Source organism: Chiloscyllium plagiosum, unplaced genomic scaffold (genome assembly GCF_037043375.1).
Source record: "Chiloscyllium plagiosum isolate Xiang-an unplaced genomic scaffold, Cpla_swu_hap1 HiC_scaffold_9, whole genome shotgun sequence".
Lineage (NCBI taxonomy): Eukaryota > Metazoa > Chordata > Chondrichthyes > Orectolobiformes > Hemiscylliidae > Chiloscyllium > Chiloscyllium plagiosum.
In genome coordinates, this window is record NW_028270147.1 from 41,858,683 (window position 1) to 41,870,657 (window position 11,975).

General features: G+C 39.4%; 1 protein-coding gene across 2 annotated transcripts in view; it reads left to right on the plus strand.

Annotated features, from left to right (window-relative positions):
* The window catches only part of akr1a1b (aldo-keto reductase family 1, member A1b (aldehyde reductase)), a 38,783-nt gene extending 26,808 nt beyond the window's left edge, over positions 1 to 11,975 (plus strand). For both annotated transcript variants that reach the window (XM_043699112.2, XM_043699111.2), the window contains exons 7-10: positions 1,402 to 1,601; positions 4,922 to 4,994; positions 7,934 to 8,020; positions 8,670 to 11,975. In XM_043699112.2, the coding sequence (XP_043555047.1) occupies positions 1,402 to 1,601; positions 4,922 to 4,994; positions 7,934 to 8,020; positions 8,670 to 8,735 (426 nt within the window). In that variant the 3' untranslated portion in view covers positions 8,736 to 11,975. The remainder of the gene's footprint in view (positions 1 to 1,401; positions 1,602 to 4,921; positions 4,995 to 7,933; positions 8,021 to 8,669) is intronic.

Sequence of the window (11,975 nt, forward strand, 5' to 3'; positions counted from 1 at the left end):
TACCTGGATTTTCTGTATAGGTCAGGGTTATTTGACTTGTACGCCTCAGACCTGGACTTTACCAAACAGTAGATCTCCTAGTTCATCCATGGTTTCTGGTTGAGGTATTTATTTATTAAGATACAAAATCCCTAAAAAGTGACATGAGAAACTAATAAATCAGTAAAATCAACACTCGCTACTAATGATCATGGTCACTGCTGCAAACCCAGGTACAAGTGCATATTTATGCGCTTCTGTGGGAATATGATTCAAATAACTTGAATAAATCAAATCAAATTTTTGTCACATGTTCGGAGATTATAATGAATCTTTTTGTTTTGCATGCTATCCAGGCAAACCATACCTTATGTAAGCACATCCGGATAATAGAACAGAATGCAGCCTATAGTGTTACAGCTGCAGAGGAAGATCAACTTTAATGTGTTTTGCTTAATGCAGTGGTTTTCAGAAACTGAATTAATGCATTAATTGAGGATTGCATATATTTGTCAATTGGCATCTCATTTTTTAAGCTTGATACGGGAGTAAGTGTCACTATATAATCAGTGTGTTGTGGTTAATCAAATACCATCTTCAGCTGACAGCATTAATGTAGTCCAGGAGGAACAGCACTGAAGACGAAGGTATGCTACAAGCAACTCTGCAATACTATCAGATAGTATAGAGTTTATGCATAATATAGCAATCAAGAATTCTCACTCGAGCATGATTGTTTGTTTGTTTTGACCTTGATAATGAAGTGACAGGAGGATTAGTCCAAATCAAGGAATGGCCAGTAAAAAGATTTTGCAGGGCTTAATAAGTGCATAGCGGAAACTAAACAAGTCCAAATTCATTGGCAAAATAAACATTTCTTGAAAAACATGTGACTATACTGGATTAATAGAAATGTTTTCCATTGCTGTCAATGGCAAAAAGAGTTCAGATTGCAAAATTCAGCAACGCTGTGGGTTCTCTCAAATAATCTAATATCTAATGAGCAGTATTAAGCACTTCAGTTAGACTACTTGAATATGTGAATTCACTGATCCTAGATGGGGCAAAGCAGTTAATAATAATAATAGGGAGGAAACTTGGGAAGTTGGATATATGTTTGTGGTTTAATACTGATATGTATCTAAAACCTCACCTGTTATGATATTACATAGATTTGGGGAGGAGGGAAATCAGTTTAGGATCTTGAAGGAATTAGACCTGCTATCTACGTAGCCTTCATTAGTCTCTAACAATGTCTCTTGTATTAATCGAAGTTATAAATAGTTGCTGTAAATATCATATCCACTGTAAATAGTTTTCCTGCAACTTACTGTGCACCTAAACTAAGGTTTTTAGATCTAGCAATTACACATAGATCCTGGTGATGCATGACTTAAAATACATTTTATTTTGTATTATTAGATTGAATGCCATCCATATCTTGCCCAGAATGAGCTGATTGGACATTGCCAGAAACATGGATTAGTGGTGACAGCATACAGTCCTCTTGGTTCCTCTGATCGGTTGTGGAAAGTACCAGATGAACCAGTGTTACTTGAAGATACCAACATTAAAGCTATAGCTGAAAAACATGGGAAATCCCCTGCTCAAGTTATGCTCAGGTACAAGCAAGGACTGTATCAACGAATACTTGGAAAGATAAATCTATTGGTAAAAGAACTAAGCTTAAGTTCCTTGAATCATGCTATTTTCTATTGCCATTTAAGGTATTAGATAGAGCTTTTAAAAAAGCTACTAAAGAAATAAGCAGCAGATGAAATACGAGTAAGTTGGCTAGTAATATGAAAGAAGATTTGCACAAATTTGTTTCAATATTTTAAAAAGTGAGAGCGCCAAGAGTGGACATTTCCTCATTCGAAAATGAGGCTGGAGCAGTACTAATGGGGAAACAAAGAACAAGCGTTCAACAAAGTTCTCGTGGTAGACTGCTTAGTACAGTCAGATCACATGGGATCCGGGGGACCTAGCCAATTGGCAAACTTGGCTTGAAGGTAGGAGACAGTAGGTGGTGGTAGAGGGTTCCTTTTTCAGACTGGAGGCCTGTGACCAGTGGTGTGCCACAAGGATCCGTGCAGAGTCTACTACTTTCTGTCATTATTTAAACATTTGAATGTGAATGAGTACAGTTAGTGAGTTTGCAGATGACCCCAAAATAGGTGTAGTGGATAGTGAAGGCAATTACTGCAGAGTACAATGAGGACCTTGATCAGATGGGCCAATAGGCCGAGGAGTGGCAGATGGAGTTTAATTTAGTTAAATGTGAGGTGCTGCATTTTGGTAAGGCAAGTCAGGGCAGGGCCCTGGGGTGTGTTGCCAAACAGACGTGGGGGTGCAAGATGCATAGTTCACAGATAAACTGGGTAGTTGTTTGGCACGCTTGGCTTCATTAGTCAGAACATTGTAAAAAGGAGTTAAGAGGTCATGTTGCAGCTGTATAGGCCACTTTTAGAATATTGCATTCAATTCTCATCCTATAAGAAAGATGTTGTTACACTTGAGAGAGTCCAGAGAAGATTTACAAGGATGTTGTAGGGATTGGAGGATTTGAGTTATGAATATGTTTGCCAAGCTGATTTACAGATGATTTGTCTCCTGTCCAGGTTAAATCTTCAGTGCTTTAAAACTTCCTGTGAAGCCCTGCTGTACAGTGCCTTCTGGAATTTATTTGGTTCTGTTTCTGCTGCTTTCAGTTCTGGTTGTTCATTATAGTGGCTGACGTATTGGGTCGAGGTCAATGTGCTTGTTGGTGGAGTCTGTGGCTGAGTGCCATGCTTCCATTAATTTTCTGGCTGTCCAATGATCATTGTGTTGTCCCAGTCGAATGTAGCCACAACCATGACAACCAGCACCTGAGCTACAAATCTTTACACAAAGATTTAAGTTATAGGGAAAAACTGAATAGACTGGGACTTAGAGATTTGTAATGTAGTGAGGGGCATGGATAGGGTGATTAGCCAAGGGGAGAGAGGAAAGATGTAAAAAGGAGCTGATGGGTAACTTTTTCATGCAGAGGGTGGTGCGTATAGGGGTGATTGGACAAAAGTGGCATATGGAATACAAGATCAGGTTATACATGTTGGCAGAAAAAATAGAGACATAGACTATTTCTAAATGGGGGAATGTTTTAAAATACAAAGGGATTTGGGAGTCCTAGTTCAGGTTAACATGCAGATTAATTTGGCAGTTAGGAAGGCAACTGTAATGTTAACATTAAGTTCAAGTGAACTAGAATTCAGAGTAGAAATGTACTGTCGAACCTGTATAAGGCTCAGGTCAGACAGCATATTGAATATTGAGTAGTTTTGGGTCAATATCTCAGGAAAGATGTGCTGACCTCCAAAGGAGGTTTACAAGAATGATCCTTAGGATGAGGGTCATGTTGTATGACATGTGGTAGAGGACTCTAGATCAATACTCATGGAATTTAGAAGAGTGTTTGATTCATTTGAAACTTACAGGATACTGAGAGGCCTGGAATAGAGTAGATATGAAGATGATGTTTCGATTAGTAGGAGAGGTTAAGACCTAAGGGGACAGCCTCAGTATGAAGAATTGAGATGAGATGGAATTTCTTGAGTCAGAGGATTGTTAATCTGTGAACCTCATTGCTGCAGAGGGCTGTGGAGGCCAAGTCATTAAAGATAGGTTTAAGACAGGTTCTTGATTGGTAAGACAATCAAGGGTTTCAGGGAGAAGGTAAGAGATTGTATTTGAGAAACATCAGCCAAGGTTAAATAGCAGAACAGATTTGATGGGCTGAATGGCCTAATTCTGCTTCTATGTCTCAAGGGTCTAAATTATAAACAAGGAAATGATCAGTTCTTTTGAACTTTGGTGCTTTTGCAGGATGCTTAGGGTGAAAAGGATCGACAAATGTACAACCAAATGAGTATTTGCTTCAGGTCGGAGTCGGTAACATATTTATTAGTGGTGGACGAACTTAGGTTGAAATACTTGAAATTTGTTAAGAAGCGGTAGTTTATGAAAGATGATGTCAGAAGGAAAGCGAGAGGGAAAGCGTAGTGTAGGTAAGCAGAAAACTGGATTGCGTGATAACACCTTGAACTAAATATCTTGGGTTTCATGAGGACACTGAGAATGACAAAGATCAATACGGTCAGAGGACGGAGCGGGTTTTACCCCATAAACCTACCTGCACCACCATCACCGCAGAATATTAATGTATACGCGATGAGGATTAAAACAGTTCAATCAAAATAATCCCAAAGGAGAATTAACTATAGTCAGTTGAGTTTTCAAACTAGCTTTTTGTGGTCTGTCAGAAAAATACATTGTAATATATAGTCTAGATATGACTGCCACAGTTGAAAGTATTGGACAGGACTCTTAATGGCTATTAATGCCATGCACTTTAACCCATTTGAGAAAAGTTTCTGCTTTGCCTGGCAATTGTAGGTAATGTTGTTAACCGGGCTTCCTTCCATTCCCTCAGCCACTGGGTATAGTCCTTGCAATTGTAAACACCTGAGTGATACAATTTGTGTTCCATGATGGCTCTCTTGCTCGCAGTCTCACTATCACTCTCAAATTGCTGTAAAAGCTCAGCAGGTCTGATGGCATTTGTGGAGAAAGAAAGTTAAATTTTTGAATCTGATAATGAATCTTCAAGAATTATAGGAACACAAAATGCTAACTCTTTCTTTCTCTTTCCAGAGATTCTGCTAGGATTACTGAATTTTTTCCAGTACTTTGCCATTTGTGACCATATCTTAAATAAAAACAATGATTCTCTTCTGTTCTGATATGTTAAATTGTGAAAGTTTTTCATATGGCAATGATACAGTCCTGTGAGGGCTCATCGCCATTGATCAATGAGTTAGAATTAATATATTGAATTTTTTTAATCTTAAGCTTTCCATAATCTTTTCATGTAACCTCATTAGATGCCTTTCCTCTGCAGATGGCAGGTACAACGTGGAGTGGTAGCCATTCCCAAGAGTGTCAATCCAGCACGAATTGCCCAAAATCTACAGGTAACGTGGCTGTTTTATGAATGTTAAGATTAACTCTATTTCTGTTAGTTGTAGAAACAAAGATTGTGTTTGTTATACATGCAGTGGTTCTCCATTTAATGATCTTGTGATGAAAGGGCAGGTAAGAATGACAAAAGCCATTCCACCTGCAATAGGACCACTGCATACCCGAATTAATATCCACGCCCCTTTTAATAATGATTTCCACAGTTTATCCACGTGTTACTGAATGAAATGTAACCAATTTTTCATTAACCCAAATCTGCGTATTAGTTGAATGACTTTTCTCAGCACTGTCAACAATGTGTACATGTCTATTTCTTTACTACCAGAACTGGATACAGAATTATTATACTTGATTATCAGATTTTGAGCTACAGGTAGTTCTTGTGTAAAATTGCACAATAAAAATAGCACTTAATGCGATTGCATTGCCAACACTATAGCCAACACACATTTTAAAAGTCTCGCTTTAGAAATCGTGTCCCTATTTGTCAATCATGTTGCCAATTCATGTTGACGAAACGTACATTATTGCAGAATGACCTGTATTTACAGTTTCCCTCCCATTGGTCCCAATACTTACATTGGTGTTATCATACAGTTAGCATGGTTTCCTAAAGAAATCCTGCTTGACAAATATGTAAGTTTATTTCTATACAAGTAACAAGCAAGATAGATAAACGGGGACCTTGGCTGTAATATAGTTGGATTACATGTGTTAGCGTACTTTTAACAAGAAAAGAATTGTTGGAAATACTATATAGTATGGTTAGAGGTTTGGCTTACTAGTTGAAGACAGACAGTTGGGATAAAGGGGAATTTCACGCGTGGCAGTCTGTAAATAATGGAGAACCACGGGGATCAGAGCTTGAGGCACAATGATGTTCATGAGTGTGTTCTACATTCTTCTGTTTCATAATTGACTTAAAATATGATCTGCTCCATTCAAGTGACCAATGATCTAAGTACGGTCATGGTTCGTACATCTGGATAGGTGGTTTTGACTTGTTTGGATTATGGCTGGGATAAATTCCTTTCTCAACCAAAGTTTTTGATAGTCATTCAGGGTAATTGTCTCTGGGCTTTCTAGACCAGTTGGTGCCAATTGATGGTGGTAAAGGTCATATTGTGTGGTGTTGCAGATATTTGGCTACCTTCAAAACTGCAGCTACAAATGTTGTCCCAGGCTTCTAAAAATCCAGTCAATGGTTTTCAGCCAGTAAATGCAAAGTCCCTTTTCCTTGGAGAGTTGGAGACTGAGGGGTTATAGAGGTTTATGAAATAATGAGGGGCATGGTGAGGGGAAATAGAGGAGAAGGTCTTTTCCCTGGGGTGGGTGAGTTCAGAACTAGAGGGCATAGATTTAAAATGAGAAGGAGAAGATTTAAATGGGACCTAAGGTACAACTTTTTCATGCAGAGGGTGGTGCATGTTTGGGATGAGCTGTCAGAGGAAGTGGTTGAGGCTTGTACAACTAATAACATTTAAAAGGTGTCTGGATGGGAATATGAATAGGAAGCGTTTAGAAGGACATGGGCCAAATGCTGGCAAATAATACTAGATTAATTTAAGATATCTGGTCAGCATGGTTGAGTTCGAATGAAGGGTCTGTTTCTATGTTGTATATCTCTGACTCTAACGTATGTGGACAAAATGACTAAGTAATAAGCTATTATCAAAGTTATTAGGAAAGTGATTAAAGTGTAAAACATGTTATAATTAAAATTCCATCACCTGACTATTTTACCCAAAGCTTTCATGGACTAAAATAATTTTTGAAAGGACACTGTACTAAAATTAGCTTTTTATTTTAAAAAAGATAAATCAAGACAATTAAAACCGTGTCAAGAAATTTTCATTTCCTGCTTTTTAATTCAGACTGTATGATTTCATATATTGGAGACAGATTATCTGTGTACTATCCAGTCTCTCCGATTCTGCCTCTGTCTCTTATACACATTCCACCAGGTCAAACATCACCAGGTGAAAAAGCACATTGAGAAAATAACTATTTGCTAAAAACTCTTGATATTTATGAATGTTGGCACTGCTGAGGATACTGGTCAACAATTTAACTGCCATCATGCATTCAAAAATTTAGCATTTTTTGTAATCACTCATGGGACGTGGACATTACTGGCTCCATCAGCATTTATTGCCTCTCCTTGGTTGCTCTTGAGATGATAAGCTGTCGTCTTGAATTGCTGTAGTCCATGTGCTGTCGAAGCGATTGTTAACTGCTTGGTAAGCCACTCAGATTTAAGAGTCAGCCACGTTGATTTAGACTACTTAGTGTGGAAACAGGCCCTTCGGCCAAACGTCCACACTGACCCTCCGAAGAGCAACCCACCCAGACCCATTCCCCTACATTTACCCCTTCACCTAACACTACGGGCAATTTAGCATGACCAATTCACCTAACCTGCACGTTTTTGGACTGAGGGAGGAAACCGGAGCACCTGGAAGAAACCCACGCTGACACAGGGAGAATGTACAAACTCCACACAGACAGTTGCCTGAAGGTCAGGAGTGATGTGTGGTCAGATCAGTTATGGGTGGCAGATTTCCTTCCCTGAAGAACATTTGTTAACCAGTTGAATTTTTCCAATAACCAGCAGTGGTTATTCAGTATTCCTCTTTGTTAATGCAGGTAGATTATTGAATTTGAATTCAATCATCTGGTGATCGGATTCAACCTGGGTTTCCAGAACATTAGCTGAGTTCCTGGAATAGCAATGCAACAATAATATCATTGGGTTTATATCTCCCCAAATCAAGGACTTTTGAACTGCATACCATTATTTCTCTGTACTACCCACACTTTCTTTTTTTCCTCAAACTTATTGTCCTTTTTTGTCATGTTTTTGCCACCTTGGTTCGCAGTTAATAAAATTATTTTCTTTCCACTTAATCTTGTAATTGTTATTCTCTTCTAGGTGTTTGATTTCAGCTTGACTGAAGATGAGATGAAAAGAATTGGAACTCTCAACAGAAACTGGCGTTACATTGTGCCAAAAATTCAAGTAAGTGTAGAAAGTCTTGCCATACCCTTGCATAAAATCCTGTCTCTCCCAAATGAGACCTATATAACGCATAGATGAAAGCAGTTGAATTTCAGTCAAAGCTGAGACTGCAATATCGATTTCCATCGAGTACTATGGAGCCAGAACTAATTATGTATTCAAATTTATATTCCCACTTGCATCCAGAATATTAAATTGCTCCACCTTCCCCTGTAAAATAGGGAAACATTTTAAACTATTTTATCTTTGCATCTCAAGTGGCTTTGTATGTAGCATTTGTTTACATAGCAATAAATCTGAATTCTAAAATCACTTCCATACATGAACTTTAACGGATCATAGTTTAAATTTGAGTAGTAGCAGCATCTACTCTGATCATGTTTTCAATATTGGTAGTGCATTGGATTTCTTTGGAGACTGTTTGAAAATTATCTGTCATGAGTTATGAGGTTCTCCCTCAAGTCACTTAAACTACTATTTGATTCATTTTTAGCCCTGGTACAGTGTTGAAGTCACTCTCTTAAATCTTGTGTTCAATACTAAAATGCAACAAATTATTAAACATTTAGTTAATAATTAGGTGTGTGGATTGTGTGCATAGTAATGTCATATTTCTTGAACTAATACCTTTTTCTCCTTGTTAATGCAGGTTGGCAATGAATTTGTACACAGAGATGCGCAACATCCCTATTACCCTTTCAATGATCCATATTAATGCTTCTGCCTGACGTGTTTGTAACGTTGCATGAAAATCAACTTCTTACTCTACTTGTATGATTCCATAAATAAGCAATCTTCAGAACCATTGTCATATTTTGTAGCTTTTTAGATACTCAATACTGATTCTATATAATGTTAGTTTGATATAAAATGTTTGAAACCAAAATAGAGGAGAAAAGGAAACTGCTATTCAAGTTTTCCTTGCCCTGATTTCCCTTCTATAAAAAGAACGGATCTTGATAGAGAAACAGTTTAAGACCATAAGACATAGGAGCGGAAGTAAGGCCAATCGGCCCATCGAGTCCACTCCGCCATTCAACTCCACTTACCCGCATTCTCCCCGTAGCCCTTAATTCCTTGTGACATCAAGAATTTATCAATTTCTGCCTTGAAGACATTTAGCGTCCCAGCCTCCACTGCACTCTGCGGCAATGAATTCCACAGGCCCACCACTCTTTGGCTGAAGAAATGTCTCCGCATTTCTGTTCTGAATTTACCCCCTCTAATTCTAAGACTGTGTCCACGGGTCCTAGTCTCCTCGCCTAAAGGAAACGGTTTCCTAGTGTCCACCCTCTCCAAGCCATGTATTATCTTGTAAGTTTCTATTAGATCTCCCCTTAATCTTCTAAACTCCAATGAATACAATCCCCCGGATCCTCAGCCGTCCCTCATATGTTAGACCTACCATTCCAGGGATCATCCGTGTGAATCTCTGCTGGACACGCTCCAGTGCCAGTATGTCCTTCCTGAGGTGTGGGGACCAAAACTGGACACAGTACTCCAATTGGGGCCGAACCAGAGCTTTATAAAGTCTCAGTAGCACAACAGTGCTTTTATATTCAAACCCTCTTGAGATAATTGACAACATTGCATTCGCTTTCTTAATCACGGACTCAACCTGCATGTTTACCTTTAGAGAATCTTCAACTAGCACTCCCAGATCCCTCTATACTTTGGCTTTACGAATTTTCTCACCGTTTAGAAAGTAGTCCATGCTTGTATTCTTTTTTCCAAAGTGCAAGACCTCGCATTTGCTCACATTGAATTCCATCAGCCATTTCCAGGACCACTCTTCCAAACTGTCTAGATCCTTCTGCAGCCTCCCCACTTCCTCAGTACTACCTGCCTGTCCACCTAACTTTGTATCATCGGCAAACTTCGCTAGAATGCCCTCAGTCCCTTCATCCAGATCATTAATATATAATGTGAATAGCTGCGGCCCCAACACTGAACCCTGCGGGACACTGCTTGTCACCGGCTGCCATTCCGAAAAAGAATCTTTTATCCCAACTCTCTGCCTTCTGTCAGACAGCCAATCCTCAATCCATACCAGTAGCTCACCTCGAACACAATGGTCCCTCACCTTGCTCAGCAGCCTCCCGTGTGGCACCTTATCAAAGGCCTTTTGGAAGTCCAGGTAGACCATATCCACTGGGTTTCCCCGGTCTAACCTACTTGTCACCTCTTCAAAGAATTCCAACAGGTTTATCAGGCACGACGTCCCCTTACTAAATCCATGTTGACTTGTTCTAATCCGACCCTGTTCTTCCAAGAATTTAGAAACCTCATCCTTAATGATGGATTCTAGAATTTTACCAACAACCGAAGTTAGGCTAATTGGCCTATAATTTTCCATCTTTTGTCTTGATCCTTTCTTGAACAAGGGGGTTACAACAGCAATCTTCCAATCATTCAGGACTTTCCCTGACTCCAGTGACTTTTGAAAGATCTCAACCAATGCCTCCGCTATTTCCTCAGAACTCTAGGATGTAGCCCATCGGGGCCAGGAGATTTATCAATCTTAAGATCTTTTAGCTTTTCTCGCACTTTCTCTTTTGTAATGGCAACCATACTCAACTCAGCCCCCTGACTCCCTTTAATTGTTGGGATATTACTCATGTCTTTCACTGTGAAGACTGATGCAAAGTACTTATTAATTTCCCATGCTATTTCCTTATCTCCCATCACTAGGCTTCCAGCATCAGTTTGAAGTGGCCCAATGTCTACTTTTGCCTGTCGTTTGTTTCTTATGTATTGAAAGAAACTTTTACTATTGTTTCTAATATTGCTGGCTAGCCTACCTTCATATTTGATCCTCTCCTTCCTTATTTCTCTCTTTGTTATCCTCTGTTTGTTTTTGTAGCCTTCCCAATCTTCTGATTTCCCAGTGCTCTTGGCCACTTTATAGGATCTCTCTTTTTCTTTGATACATTTCCTGACTTCCTTTGTCAGCCATGGCTGTCTAATCCCTCCCCGGATAATCTTTCTCCTCTTGGGGATGAACCTCTGTACAGTGTCCTCAATTTTACGCACAAACTCCTGCCATTTTTGCTCTACTGTCTTCCCTGCTAGGCTCTGCTTCCAGTCTATTTTCGTCAGCTCTCTCATGCCCTCATAATTACCTTTATTTAACTGTAACACCATTACATCCGATTTTGCCTTCTCTCTTTCAAACTGCAGACTGAACTCTACCATATTATGACCGCTGCTTCGTAAGTGTTCCCTTTCTTTAAGATTTTTTTATAAAGTCTGGTTCATTTCATAGCACTAAGTCCAGAATAGCCTGCTCCCTTGTGGGCTCCATGACAAGCTGTTCCAAAAAGCCATCCTGTAAGCATTCCATGAATTCCCTTTCTTTGGATCCACTGGCAACATTATTTACCCAGTCCACCTGCATATTGAAGTCTCCCATGATCACCGTGACCTTGCCTTTCTGACATTTCTCTATTTCCTGGTACATGTTGCGCCCCTGGCCCTGACCACTGTTAGGAGGTCTGTACATTAACTCCCACTATGGTTTTTTTTGCCTTTGTGGTCCCTCAATTCCACCCCCACAGACTCCACATCATCCGACGCTATGTCATTCAGTGCCATAGATTTAATTTTGTTCTTAACTAACAAGGCAATCCCGCCCCCTCTGCCCATCTCCCTGTCTTTTCGATAAGTTGAAAACCCTTGGATGTTTAACTGCCAGTCCTGACCCCCCTGTAACCACATCTGTGATGCCTACCACATCATAATCATTCATGATGATCTGTGCCATTAGTTCATCTGCTTTGTTACGAATGCTACAAGCATTCAGGTAAAGTGCCTTAATGCTAACTTTATCATTAGAGATATTGGAAGTCATAAGATGTCCTAAGTTATCCTTCCTTTTTGCTGCATTCCCAGTCTGTCTCAAGTTTAAATCTGCCTGCACATGCTATCCTGTCGCTTATCTTTTCATTTAACTCCA